Source organism: Cydia strobilella, chromosome 6, assembly GCF_947568885.1.
Source record: "Cydia strobilella chromosome 6, ilCydStro3.1, whole genome shotgun sequence".
In the NCBI taxonomy this organism is placed as follows: Eukaryota; Metazoa; Arthropoda; class Insecta; order Lepidoptera; family Tortricidae; genus Cydia; species Cydia strobilella.
Genome location: NC_086046.1, coordinates 10875200 through 10890674, shown reverse-complemented (window position 1 = coordinate 10890674; position 15475 = coordinate 10875200). Strand labels below are relative to the sequence as shown.

At 40.0% G+C, this 15475-nt stretch overlaps 1 protein-coding gene across 1 annotated transcript in view; it reads right to left on the bottom strand.

Moving 5' to 3' along the window:
- Window positions 1–15475, bottom strand: part of LOC134742125 (uncharacterized) — a 161954-nt gene that overhangs the window by 63704 nt on the left and 82775 nt on the right. Inside the window, exons 49-68 of the mRNA XM_063675087.1 lie at window positions 15094–15426; window positions 14602–14901; window positions 14038–14361; window positions 13019–13954; window positions 11827–12756; window positions 11393–11707; window positions 10993–11301; window positions 10558–10875; window positions 9351–9671; window positions 8950–9264; window positions 8456–8782; window positions 7928–8236; window positions 7537–7839; window positions 6723–7361; window positions 6328–6639; window positions 5591–5926; window positions 4365–4973; window positions 3630–4253; window positions 3122–3436; window positions 2704–3027 (exon numbers count right to left, since the gene is read on the bottom strand). Of these exons, the coding sequence (XP_063531157.1) occupies window positions 2704–3027; window positions 3122–3436; window positions 3630–4253; window positions 4365–4973; window positions 5591–5926; window positions 6328–6639; window positions 6723–7361; window positions 7537–7839; window positions 7928–8236; window positions 8456–8782; window positions 8950–9264; window positions 9351–9671; window positions 10558–10875; window positions 10993–11301; window positions 11393–11707; window positions 11827–12756; window positions 13019–13954; window positions 14038–14361; window positions 14602–14901; window positions 15094–15426 (8499 nt within the window). The remainder of the gene's footprint in view (window positions 1–2703; window positions 3028–3121; window positions 3437–3629; window positions 4254–4364; window positions 4974–5590; window positions 5927–6327; window positions 6640–6722; window positions 7362–7536; window positions 7840–7927; window positions 8237–8455; window positions 8783–8949; window positions 9265–9350; window positions 9672–10557; window positions 10876–10992; window positions 11302–11392; window positions 11708–11826; window positions 12757–13018; window positions 13955–14037; window positions 14362–14601; window positions 14902–15093; window positions 15427–15475) is intronic.

Genomic DNA, 15475 nt, shown 5'->3' with positions numbered 1-15475 from the left:
ATTATTCCGGCTTTAATGTTTACATTTTATAAATATACAACATTACGTCGCACAGTCTTTCGTTCCTTGCAGAGCGAATACTTGAATGACGGGCATAAGTTTTTAGATTTGATGCTTAATATCTGAATTTCTGTTGATTGATATTCATTTCATTTCATTGATTGCGTGGTTGATTGCTGTGCTGTCCCGTTCGCGCTGCGAGAATAGAAGCCGCTACACCAATATTTGTGAAAATATGGTTAATCGCGCCTTGCGGTCAATAATAGTAATTTATATAAAATAAAAAAGGTTCATATCATTTATATATTCTATTTAAAGGTACTCGTCACATGCAGCCATTTATAAATGTATACTAAATTAATTCCTAATGATGTTTGTTAAACGCTGATTTTACCTACTCAGGTTTAACTGGATATTATTATGCATTTTAATAGCTCGAATATATGTACATTAGGTACGTATATATAATTAAATGATAAATAAATATTCTGTTACCATTAATGGACCTTGGCCCATTCATTATATGTAATATGAGCGCAATAATAAACATTTGAGTTTGAGTAAATTACAATCTTATTTGAAAGATTACTTCGAAAGCTGAGTAGACTGCTAGTCTTATAAATTATTTTTGTTTAGAATACCTTTGGTGATGCCACACATATGACATACTTTATGCTTAATAACTCAACAGAAAGCATAATTTATGCACGTTCATATATTTTTTAGATTTCAGGAACGTGGTGGATTTTTTAATTTAATAAAAATCAAAATATAATTCTTCTTGGGTAAATCAAAGGACTTAAAAACGACGTTAGACATGTTTCGAGCAAATACATGTTTTTTGTTAAGTTGAAGCTCTCGGAAACGCGCTAGGCCGCGTGAGTCTTTGTCCATTGCACGCCGTGTCACTATTCGTTGATCAGGAGCTGCTGTAAGCCGATTTGCGCGTGCACACGCCTAATAACTGAATTTTCTCATTGTCGTCGTCTGCTCAGAGATCATCGTAAACAGGATGAGTCGTCGTGAGACAGACATCACACGGCCTACGCGTCATAAGCGTCAAGACGCGGGGAAAGACATCACAGCCACAGCGTATCCCACCCTGTATGGAGGTAACGCTGGGTTGTATCGTTAGCCTAAATTACGTCTTATCTTCGTAGATAATTACACTTAGACGAGCCTGAATCTTGTCATCAATAGTGTACTGTTCTGAGCCTTCAAAAATTCCGTATCGCGGACAAGCACTGCTAGTGAATTTTAATACATTTCACAAAAGGACATATGTCTTATGAGTTTACTCGTATTAAACTTTTTTAGCTCGAATTAAACTTAATGCAAAGTTGACCACAAATTGTATGGAATCTTAGTCAATTAGGTTTTATGAAGAACAAATTAGATTTTGTTTAAATATCCTAATACGTAAAAGTATATATATATATACAACCTGGCTATACCTAATATATGTATACCTTTTTGAACCTGCATTGCTAAACTTTCCCGTGCTTCTTAACAATGCCTTATAACTCAATTGGAACAGTAAACTTGTGTATAACATACACATATGTACATGGTAGATAATTATTCCTACAAATATGTTTTCAGAAATAAATATGCTATGATAATATTGATAATGGGAAAGAATGCAGCAAAACTTTCAACTCTTAACATCTACCTGGTTTTTATATCTGAAGAATGAAGCTTGAGAAATATAATACATGATCAAACGAACTTCAAAGTGAAGTTCGATCAGTATTATATGAGTAAGCTTCATTCGAAGATATAACTACCCTCCCTCCCCTATACCCGGAAAGAAAGTTTTGCTTTAGAAAGTAAAGTCTCTAAAAATAATGAGCAATGGCGGCAAGCCGCGCGCCCCATCAAGACTAGGTGAAAAGTAGGGATAGACCTATTTGAGTTAAAGTTTTTGCTACCTACTTTAAACATGCGATGAGTTGCCTAGTAGGTTAAAGGACTACCTGGTTTTTATATCTTCGAATGAAGCTTACTCATATAATACTGATCGAACTTCACTTTGAAGTTCGTTTGATCATGTATTTTAACGCATAACAGTGAAAGAACATGGGTTTAAATCATATAAAAATAATTAATGCAAATAAAAAAATAATTTATCCATATTTAAATACATTGTATAGTACATATGGTGCTACTTTCTCGCACTAGTGCGTCAAATAGCACTTTTCGTGCATATGTCGAAAGTTTAAAGGGCCATATGTACTGTAAAACGTTGTACGATACACGTGCGAATAGGTAATTCGCAACTCGTGTCGATTTAAAACACTCCCTGCGGTCGTGTTTTAATTTATCGCCACTCGTTTCGAATTTCCTCTTTTCCGCACTTGTATCGTAAATAACTATTAACGTATTTTTATAAATCTTCATTTTTAGTTTTAAAGTATGTCGATAGATGGCAGTGAATTTACAGTGGTTACAAAATTTACTATGACAGTGACAGTAACGCTCTATCTTATTATATCCTCTTTGGTACCGTTATGCAAAAACCAGCCATGTGCGAGTCGGACTCGCGCACGAAGGGTTCGAGCCTCCGATCTTATGGAACTGTCGGCCGAGAAGAAGCAGCCGAGGACACATTTCATTTCATTAGAGGAGGCATATCTTACTTTACTGCCCTTGGTATGTAATATACTAATGTCAACGTGACTTCACGTTGACATAAATACCAACCTTGTTGCACTTTGACAGAGCATTGATTGAAAGGATCACCTTCGTAGTTTTCTATACAAGTACAAATTGCCAAGTGACTTTGGACTCTACAGATTGCATTTATGCCACATGAGCCTGGACAGGGATCCACGCATATTTCGTTAATGCAAGCTTTGTCACTTGCACAATCAGAATTAAGTGTGCACTCTGGGCGACAATTCGGAGGGCTTCCAGTGTATCGTGGCAAACAAGCGCATGACGGCACGCCATTTACATCGTGGCATTCAGAGAAAGGACCACACGGTGAAGGCACACATGGATTGCTTGAAACAATGACATCGGCAGCTGAAATTATAAAATGTTATTTGTAAAACAGACGCCAAGATCGAACAAATTGGAGTAACTATCATACAAAACTAAGTTATAAATAGGCAATTACTTGGAATCTGATAGCATCGACTGAACGGGTCACCCGTATAGGTTGGTTGACAGGAACAAATAGGGCTGTGATTTATAACTTTGCATTCTGTGTTGAGTCCACAAACGCCGGTGCATGGGTTGGTACATTTCTGTCGTATGCACGCTTGCTGCTGGTTACACTCAGAGCTTGTGACGCATTCTGGCCTACATGCAGGTGGTGTTCCTAAATATCCTGAATTACATGTACACACTGCTTGATCGTTGGACACTTTACATATGCTGTTCGGTCCACATGGTGACGGTACGCAAGGATTTATTTGTATAGCCGGTGTATCTGTAAGGCAACAAGTATTTTCAATGAATTCATAATCATAAAATTCATAAATTATGTAATAGATTTTATGTACCTAGTATTGAGACATGACATGTAAAAATAATTTTATCAGTAAATGATCGTATCGTATTGTATCTTATAAATTAATATTTTTAAATATGTATATGATGATGTACCTATCTGATGGACATACCTTGGATTTTTTCGTAACACTGTTGATAAGGGTTGCCAATTAAGCCGTTAATACATTCACATGTTGGCACATGATTGACAACATTACATTGCGCATTAATGCCACAATTGTTGTTGCAAGGATTTTTACATTTATTTTGAATACATGCTAAGTTGGTGGCACAATCTGAATTTACCACGCATTCAGGGCGACAACCTTCGTACGGATTACCAAAATACTCGGGTAGACATATGCATGCTCCAGCACCTCGTTGCTCTTTACATACGGCATTAGGTCCACACGGTGAGGGTGAACACGGTAGTAGAGGAGTGTCTAGAATTCTGCATGCTATAAAAGAGTCTCCTGTAAAGCCTGGCGGGCACAAACATTGCGGAGTGTGACTGATCACTTGACATTCTGCACCTGTTCCACAAGAACCAGGGCAAGGATCCTTGCATTTATAATTGATACAAGCCAATTGATTTGTGCATTCTGAATTAGCAATGCATTCCGGCCGACAATTTGGTGGGGAACCCATAAAATTGTCGTGGCAAGCACATGACGGAGAACCACTGGTTTCTTTACATATAGAATTAGGGCCGCACGGCGATGGTTCGCACGGATTCACATATGGCGGCGGTACCTCTGAAATAATTATGTCAAGGGTTACATATTTGGTCTATTTAATAACATTATAGTTTTTACTATGTGCAAACAACTATGTGATTGTATGCGGAAACAAGACTTTATACATACCTTCTCTAATTACACATCTTGAAAATGGATCCCCTGTTAAATCAGAAGGGCAAGTGCAAATAGGATTATGATTTATAACCTGACATTGTGCTGAAATTCCACAAGTTCCTTTACATGGATCAATGCAACGCTGATTAGAGCAGGCTTGGTTAAGGTTACATTCTGCACTCGTAACACAATCTGGTCTACAAGTTGGTGGCGCTCCTCGGTATCCCTGAACGCATGAACATATAGCTTGACCATTTATACTTCTGCATTGGCTGTTGGGCCCACAAGGTGATGGGTTACATGGCTCTACAATGTCAGTGATAATCACAGGTCTGCATTCTAAGAAGGCATTCCCAGAAAATCCTTGCAAACATGTGCACATTGGTATATGATTATATACATTGCATATTGCATTACGGCCACAGGTGTTAACGCAAGGATCTACGCATTTATTTTCTACACAAGCTTTTGTCTGGGGACAATCGCTACTCATAAGACATTGTGGTCTACATCCAAAGTATGGGTCACCCTGATAATTTGCAATACATGCACAAATGCCATTGTTGCATTCTGCGTTTGGCCCGCATGGCGACGGGTTACAGGGGTTGGAATCAAAGGTATCTGTAAAGCAAAGTAATAGTTATGAAAAAACTTGATTGATCGATGCTCTGTGCTTACTTCTGGGTTATTTCATACACATTATCATTGCAAGATTATACATAATAAGTACGCGTAATGTGCAAAGATGCTTGGCTTGGTTTTGATTAAGTAATCAATCATTTCAAGTTACTAAACATTGGATACATGCTATACAAAATGTTCCTACGTCTGGACTCTGGAGGTTCTAGAAAGGCAGGCTTAGAGACTAGGAGCCAAAAAATTTGATATGGGTATAAATCATGCCAACAAAGTGGTAAAATAAAATCTTGAAAATTTTGAGGCCCGCGTAGAGAAAAGTGGGACTGATTTTTATGGCTAGAAACGTATGGTGTGTCGTTGGATATCTAAGACAGGATTAGGTGTGTCCATACTGTATTTTTCAATTCAGGGCTTCGTTTATGACTTATTAAACTTAGTGCCAATAATAGGTTAAATAGAAAGCTGTCAGAAAAACTCTCACACAAGATAATAAGCTTTTCAGTAATCGAGCATACTTAGTATAATTTGTATTTTTTTTATAGTAGCAGCTGCTTGACATGTTTTACTAAAGTTGAAATACTTATCTAATAATCACTCACCATCATTTTCTGGCATTAACAAGCATTGAGTAAATGGATCACCCGAATATCGCTCCAAGCAACCACATTGAGCTATGTGGTTGTATACAGTGCATTCCGCGTTGAGGCCACAAGCTCCCGGACAGGGATCGCGGCATTTCTCATTCATGCACGCTAGGTTACTTGGGCACTCTGAGTTCATTGTGCATTCTGGTCTACAGTTAGGTGGATTTCCGGTATAAGTTGGTTGACATGCGCACGAGGAAGCGCCTCCAATAACACGACACTCTGCATATAAGCCACAGGGTGACGGCAGACATGGGTCGCGATTCGCAGTTGGAAGTGGTGGTTGTGATACTGAAATTAATACGGAATTATTTTAAAAGCCATTACCAGTTTACCATAGGAAATTACCAAAAAATTGCCGCCAGGTAATTAATAAATATGTTTTTTAGGGTTCCGTACCCAAATGGTAAAAACGGGACCCTATTACTAAGACTCCGCTGTCCGTCTGTCTGTCTGTCACCAGGCTGTATCTCATGAACCGTGATAGCTAGACAGTTAAAATTTTCACATATGATGTATTTCTGTTGCCGCTATAACAACAAATACTAAAAACAGAATAATATAAATATTTAAATGGGGCTCCCATACAACAAACGTGATTTTTTTGCTGTTTTTTTTCCGTAATGGTACCGAACCCTTCGTGCGCGAGTCCGACTCGCACTTGGCGGTTTTTTTATATATACGACACCTACCTATTAATGGATAACATCTAGTGAACGGATTCCCTGTCAAGCCTTGTTTGCATACACAGATGGGACTATGGTTGATGACATTGCAGTTGGCATTTTCACCACACGCGGAAACACAGGGGTTGGAGCATTTTTGATTTGTGCATGCCATGTTTGACGGGCATTCGGAGCTAACGACACATTCTGGTCGACAATTTGGCGGTGATCCAACAAAGTTTGGTAAACAAGAGCAAACTGCTTGTCTGTTTATATCTTTGCATTGACTGTTGGCGCCGCATGGTGAAGGATTACAAGGAGAAATTTCTGATGGAGGTGCTGTAACAGTCAAATTTGGTTAAATTGTCGAATACTGCAGAACCTATATAATAAATTGTGATATATTATTAATGCATACTTACATTCCAACACGATTGTGCAGTGGCTAAATGGGTTCCCGGTGTAACCTTGTTGGCAAGTACAGATCGGCATATGATTAGTTACTTGACAGAAACTATTCAATCCACAAGTACCCGGACAGGGATCTACACACTTCATACCAGAACAAGCCCTATTAAGTGGACAATCTGAATTAACAACACACTCTGGTCTACATCCTTCATATGGATTACCGGAATAGCCATCTAAGCACTGACATGCACCAACGCCATTCTGCTCTCTGCAGCGGGCATTAGACCCACATGGACTCGGGCTACATGGCGTTAATACTTCAATAGTGTCTGGTAGTGTCTGAGGACTACAGTATGAAAATGGATCACCGATATAACCCACTTGGCATATACACATGGGTGCATGGCTCACTACCCGGCATTCTGCATTTGCGCCACAAGTACCGATACAAGGATCCACACACTTTTGATTCTGGCATGCGAGATTGTAAGCACATTCACTGTTACTGATACATTCTGGTCTGCAATTTGGTGGAATACCTTTGAATTCAGGCATACATGCACATATAAAGCTGTTTCCCGTAATTTTGCAGACGGAATTAGGTCCACAAGGTGACGGTTCACATAGATTAACTTCAACCTCGGCTGCCACTGTAATAACCATTATATCATTTAAAATAAATATATTAAATTGTGAAATTTTTTAAGTAAGCACAAATAGTTGATGCACTAATTGTGCTTAGGTTGCTGATAAATAAGATGGTACAGATGCTTTATCATCACTACATCGACATTACATTAGAATGCTTAACAAAGCAATACTCACATCGAATTGTACATCTGATGAATGGATCGCCTGAAAATGATGGCGGGCATGTACAAATAGGATTGTGATTGATAACATCACAAACTGCTGCAACACCACAAGCTCCGATACATGGATTAACGCATTTTTGATTGTTGCAAGCTTCTTTCAAAGAACATTCAGAGCTGACTACACATTCTGGTTTGCATGTTGGAGGACTTCCTCTAAAACCAGGCACGCAAGAACATATCGCTTGTCCATTTGATTGACGACATTGGCTGTTAGGTCCACATGGCGATGGATTACATGGATTTGCCGGTGCAACTGTGAAATGATAATAAGGTTTAAGGCAACGTACCTATATATTAGGTACGATTTTTTTGTACCTACTCAGGTAGTATTTAATATTTACCTAGCGTTGGTCTACATTCCACAAACGCGTTTCCACTCATACCTTTCGTGCAAGTGCACATTGGTATATGGTTAAGGACTTCGCAAACTGCATTCGTTCCGCAAGTTCCGATACACGGATTAACGCATTTGTTGTTTTGGCATGCCTTAGCAGGAGGACAGTCTGTATTATAAACACATTCTGGACGACACCCCATATTGGGATCCCCATGATAACCTGTCACACATGAACAAATTCCATTGTTGCATAAGGTATTTGGACCGCATGGGCTCGGTTCACATGGATTGAATGGATGTGATGAAGTTACACCTGGAAGCAATGTTTTGTCTTAAGAATACAATTCGTAATATACACGGGAAAAATATTAATAACTTGCATAATTAATTAATTTATAACAAGCAGAAACGTCTGTGAACGAAGTTATTGGGTGAGACTTGAACTCCAGACGCCGTTTCACCCAAGGCAGTAATTTTTCCACTTTTAAATTTATTCTAAGCTTAATTGCATAATGAATATAATTAAAAGTACCTTGAATTGGTTTTAATGTGCATTGTCTGAATGGATCTCCAGAATATCCATCTGGGCACAAGCATACTGGTACATGATTGTTAACAAAGCAATCTGCGTAGATACCACAAGAACCTTCGCAAGGATTTCGGCACTTTTCAGCTATACAAGCCTTGTCACTGGGGCAGTCAGAATTTATGACACATTCCGGCTTACAGAATGGTGGTGAGCCCGTGTACGAAGGTAAACAAGAACACGAAGGTAAACTATTGATATTACGGCATTCTGCATAAGAACCACATGGTGACGGAATACATGGATCTGTTGACGGGTTATTCGGTGGGTTGTCTGCGAAAAAAATATTAAAACATAGTTATCATAACATAAATATAGACAAGAGCATATGGAAGATAGAAATCTTCCATCACAGAAAATATATTTTTCGCACGTAGATATTGTATTGTACAATCTATGTAAGTCGAGATTTTATTTTGCACCTAGGACTTGTTACTTACATGATACAGCCGCACATGCCATAAACGGATTTCCAGAGTATCCGGGACGACATGAACATACTGGACTATGATTTATTACTTTACAATCTGTATGTTGCCCACAAGGCTTCGGGCAAGGATTTACACATCTTTGATTAACACATGCTCTGTTTGTTTTACACTCCGAATTCACAACGCATTCGGGTTTACAGTTCGGAGGACTTCCTATATAGTTCGTTAAACATGAGCACACAGGCTGTCCATTAACTTCCTTACAAATCGCATTAGCGCCGCACGGAGATGGACTGCATTTGTCTATTATTTGTATGTCACGATCTGTAAGCATAGTTATTGAATAATAGATAATCCATCACATACAATAAGTAATTCTTTAACATATCAGTAGAAATTCAAAAGCTTACCCGGTACCAGAGAACACATTGAAAATGGGTTTCCTGTATAACCTGCGTTACATTGGCATACAGGTTTATGATTTGTTACATAACATTCTGAGTTATATCCACACACTCCAGGACATGGGTCAGTACATTTGTTTTTAGTACATGCGGACGTTAAAGGACAGTCAGAGTCAGCTACGCATTCAGGTCTGCAACCTTGATATGGATCTCCGGTGTAATCATTTAGGCATGTACAAGATCCCGCATTTCCTTGTACCTTGCACTGAGCGTTCGCCCCACAAGGGGAAGGTTCACAAGGATTGAGATATTCATTCATAGAAGGAGCTGAAAATGATTATAAAATCATGAATTCACTTACCAAATAACAGCCAGATACCGTAGAAGCACTTCCTCTGTCAGAAGCGTTAGTCGAAGCTTGCTGGGCTCGGCGTCGTTTAGTGTTCTCCTTAGTCCGGCGACGGCGGCACTATCTCTAGCGGCACCATCCAAAAGCGGCCGTCGCGGCAACGGCCCAAGCTTACTGTAAGTGCTAGGTTATCTCCGCGTGCTCCGTTGTCAAGCAAAGGCATTATTAATATCCTATACATATAGTTACATCGAAATGTTACGTCCCTTCTGGAAGCTGTTTTGAAATCCAATATTATTAACGGTTTCGGCTTCCCGTTCCTGCTCCGATGATTTATTATGAATTTTAAGCGAATCTATAGATACGGCATTGATAAATTTGCTTATGAACTAAGCGATGGGCATGGTCAACACTCAGTCCTGAAGTCAAATCATCTATACCAAACTATAGCTTTTTACATTAGTACCTAGACCGTGTGAGGCGTGTCAATTTTCTAAACACTTTAAAGAAAGCACAATTTTCCAAGCATGAATTATCACGCTTTGCAAAGCGGGGGGTTACATGCATTTTGCATTTAAACGTTTAAGGCCGAACAATAATTTAATCACCACAAATAACCAACTAGTTTTACCTTATAATCATATAAAACCCCAAAATTGTATAATACAAGTGTACTCGTAATTTGCAGTTTACAAAATTACAAAATCGATGAATTTCAATCAAGGTAACTAACTTTCTGTTGTCGCGCAGCCCGGTAGAAAATATTATTCCAACCCTCCGCGCAACATGACATCAGCATATAAAATTAGAGGCGTAGTTAAACAATGATTTTCATCTAGAAGTAAGTACAAATTGTTCTCTCACCTCGTGGTGGTGTACAACCCTGGAATGGGTCTCCTTCGAGGCCAGGTTCGCAGACGCAGGAAGCACGATGGTCAACCACTGAGCAAACAGCTCTTAGGCCACATGCTTGCAAGCACGGATCCTTGCAACGCTGATTCACACATGCAAGAGCCGCTGGACATTCGGCACTGATTGTACATTCAGGTCGGCAATTTGGCGGAGTACCAATGAATCCTGGTTGGCAACTGCAAGCCGGTGTTTCTCCTGATTTTATACATATTGAATTTGGTCCACAAGGCGAAGGTTGACATGGATCTTGGTCTTCCGGTGGTACACTCACTACAAGAATAAATTTAAAATTATATAAAAGAGCTCTATTGATTCTCCTCAATTTCAACAGTTAACATAAAATAGTTAAACAAACAAACATATAAACAGTTCCAATTTTTTTAATACCTGGCGCAGGATAGCAGTATGTAAACGGATCGCCAGTTAACCCATCGTGGCAAGTGCAAATTGGTGAATGTGCTACAACTTGGCATCGAGCACCACGTCCACAAGCGCCATCGCAAGGGTCGCGACATCTACGGTCAATACACGCCAATTGCAACTTGCACTCGGCACTCACGAGACACTCGGGCCGACAAGATGGTGGAGAGCCCACGTGCCCGGGACGGCACGAACATGCAGCTGCCCCATTACCACTAACAGTACATTCGCTATATGGACCGCATGGGGACGGTGAACATGGTGATTGTGGAGGCCCTAGAAGTAAAAGACATATTATACCAATGGTACCATTTACATTTAATAATGCTTATAGCTAATGCCTAAATTGTTTTATTTAAAGATTTACCTGGTGGTTGTCGCGTTTCTGTACAGAATGAAAACGGATCTCCGGATGTACCGGCAGGACAAGAGCATGATGGTATGTGGTTATTGACAGAACATACAGCACGAGTTCCACAAGCTCCAGGGCATGGGTCTACGCATTTGCCTCCTTGACATGTTCGTGTAGGAGAACATTCACCGTTAGTGCTGCATTCCAATCGACATCCTACATAAGGATCTCCAAAGTATCCAGTAGTACAAGAACAGATACCGGCGTCACAAATTGCATTAGTTCCGCAGGGGGATGGATTGCAGAAATCCGGTGCAGGAGTTGGATTAACTGGAAAGGAAGTTGATATTAAATAATATCCTTAATATTAACTTAATCCGGCAATGATGGCTGTTCATAATTATAATCCGTTTATATTAACATCCATATCAATAATTATTAAAACTTACCAGATTCAGAGCACTGTATAAACGGATCTCCAGAAAAGCCTGTTGGGCAACTACATATTGGTATGTGATCGTGAACTCTGCATTCGGCTCTAAATCCACAGGAACCATCACATGGATTAGTGCATTTTTCAGCTATGCATGCCTGGTGTGAAGGGCAGTCAGTATTTACTAGACATTCTGGTCGGCAGTTAGGTGGTCCGCCTATATATCCTTGCAAGCAGGAGCAGGATGGGTTACCATTAAGTACACGACATTCACTATAAGGTCCACACGGGTTTGGATAACACGGCTGTGTTGGTGGAGGTGGTTGGTCTTCAATGGGTTCTACACATCTAATGAATGCGTCTCCAGTAGTTCCTGCTGGACAGCTGCATAAAGGACTGTGATTGATGACTTGACAGTGTGCACCTAGACCGCAAGTGCCTCGGCATGGATCGGCACATTTCAACTTATGGCAAGCACGATCTGATGGACATTCACTGCTTACTGTGCATTCAGGCCGACAATCTGGTGGTGCACCCCTATAATCGGGAAGACATTCGCAAGAAGCTAGACCACCGTTTTCTCTACAAATACTGTTGGGACCGCAAGGTGATGGCTGGCACGGTCTAATTGGGCCTTCTTCATTCTTCGCACACTGTTCAAACGGATTTCCGGAATAGCCCTTAACACACGCACAAGATGGAACGTGGTTTATGACAGTGCATTCGGCGTTAGAGCCACAAATTCCGGGACAAGGGTCTGCACATTTATTTCGAATACACGCCTTATCCGCTGAACAATCTGAACTCAGAACGCATTCTGGACGACATCCTTCGTATGGATTGCCAAAATAACCTTCTAAGCATGAGCAAGCTCCAGCGCCATCACGCTGAGTGCATACAGCATTAGCTCCGCATGGCGAAGGATCGCACGGCTGACGTTCAATTTCTGAAATGGAATTTTTTATTTTATTAAATGTACAGAACAGCAAATAAATATATGGTGTACAGTGTAAAAAACACACTGTAACAAACACTGCAAATTGCTGGCAGTTGACAATATTAAAGAGATTACTGAGAAACGTAAAAAAACTATCGTGCATGTACATGGAACCCTTCAAGATAATGGAAAACATGATTTGGTCTTAGATAGATTACCGAAATCATATAAAAATACACAAATGAAACGAAAATAACTATACTATACTAACCTTTTTCGGGGACACATTGTAGGAAAGGGTTGCCAGTAAATTTATCTTTACAACTGCACGAAACAGTGTGGCTGACAACATTGCATTCGGCATTTACTCCACACGACCCTGGGCATGGATCTATACACTTATTACGAACACAAGCTTGATTCGAAGGACAGTCCGGATTGATAACACATTCTGGCCTGCAATTTGGTGGCTGTCCGATATAGTTATCAATGCATTTACAGTTAGGTTTCCCATTTCTGTCCATACATAAAGCATTTGGTCCACACGGTGAAGGGTGGCATACATCAACTTGATCAGACGGCGGAATTATAATTTCATAGCAGCCCTTAAATGGGTCCCCAGTTTGACCAGGATTACAACTACATATTGGGCTGTGATTAATGACCTCACACCTAGCGGCATGACCACAAGAATTAATACAAGGATTTATGCATTTTTGATTAACGCAAGCCTTTGTAGAAGCACACTCTGAGCTAATAATGCATTCCGGTCGGCATGATGGCGGAGATCCTTGGAATCCTTCAATACACGCGCAAACAGCTGTATTATCTACATTTCGACAAATGCTATTGGGTCCACATGGGGAAGGATGACACGGATCTTTTTTATCTGTAATAATTTCAACTGGACGACATTGAGTAAATGGATTACCGGTAAAGTCAGCCATGCAAGAGCAAGACGGAATATGATTAATAACGTCACATTTCGCATTTTGACCACACACTCCTGGGCATGGATCTCGACATTTATTTCTGAAGCAGGCTTTATCTCTTGGACATTCTTGACTACCAGTACATTCGGGTCTGCATGATTCGTAAGGATTGCCACTGTATTCTGGTAGACATGTGCAAAAGCCATTATTACACTGAGCATTTGGACCGCAAGGCGAAGGGTTACATGGGTCTAATGGTGTAGGGGTAGTAGGTTCTGAAAAGACAATTTATTGTTTTTATAGACCATTCGTAATTATAATGGATAGTCATACATTTTACAGTCATAAGACTACAAACCTTCGAGAATTGGCAAACATCTTGAGAAAGGATCGCCTGTAAATCTATCATTGCAAACGCACACTGCTACATGATTTAGAACATGACAGTTTGCATCTACTCCGCAGGATCCTGGACATGGGTCTTCACATTTTTGTCGCACGCAAGCTAGCTCGGCCGGGCATTCAGAATTGATTGTACATTCAGGGCGGCAATTTGGTGGTGATCCAACATATCCGGGTAAGCACGAACAGGCTGGTCCACTAGCCAACAATTGGCAGCGGGAATGAGGACCACAAGGTGAAGGGGTACAAGATGGGGGCCGTTCGGTGGTCGAAACGATTTCTAAAATAAGTGTAGGTATATTAATAATGTAAGAGTAAACCAGTCGAGTTTAATTTATTTAATAAATTGACTGGAACACAATCGGGTTTGTTTTAATAATTTAGAAATGAAAAGTCTATATAACTAAATCAAAGAAAGTTACCATTATAATAATTTGGAAATCTAACATGATTATATTTTCGGAAATAATTATCATCAAAACAAATTGTTTCTAAGATCAAAGCAAACATCGATACTTACGATAACATTGTGTAAATGGATCCCCAGTCATTCCTGCTGGACACGTGCAAATAGGATTGTGAGTTTTAACTTGACAATGGGCTCTTAATCCGCAAGTATTAGGACAAGGGTCATCACATTTCTGGTTGATGCAAGCTTTAGAGGTATCACATTCACTATTCACAACACACTCCGGTTTGCATGACGGGGGTGATCCCACGTAGCTTGGAAGACATGAACATACTGCTTGCATATTGACTTGTCTACATTGGCTGTTAGGTCCACAAGGTGAGGGCTCGCATGGGTTTTGTGTTGGAGGGGCTAAAATAAATGAAACGATATTTGTAAAGATATGACAGCCTTCTGACAGTCCATGTATAAGGGGTAAATATTATTCAGATGTTAATCTTATAATATTATGTAAAAAAGGTATGCTTTTAACTAGTTTATTTATTATTATTTATATATATATATATATTTATTATTAGTTTATTATTTAAAAAAATTACTTACGAGTATATGTCAACTCTTTGCACTGGTAAAACGGATCACCAGAGAAGCCTTTTGGACAAGTGCAGATTGGAACGTGGTTTTCGACTAAGCACTGAGCCATTTGCCCGCATGTTCCAGGACAAGGATCTATGCACTTGAACCGTGTGCACGCCAGCTGTGGCGCACAGTCATCATTGATCTCACATTCCCTGCGGCAGCCACTGGGGCTATATGGATCGCCGTCGTACCCTGACGAGCAAACGCAAGCACCAGCCCCGTTGTGTTCCCGACATTCCGCATTTGGTCCACAAGGTGACGGCGTGCATGGACTCGATGTTGGAGTCATCTCAGTAGCTAAAATTAAATTCAATTTATATATGATCGCCCGCAGTTGAATATGCAT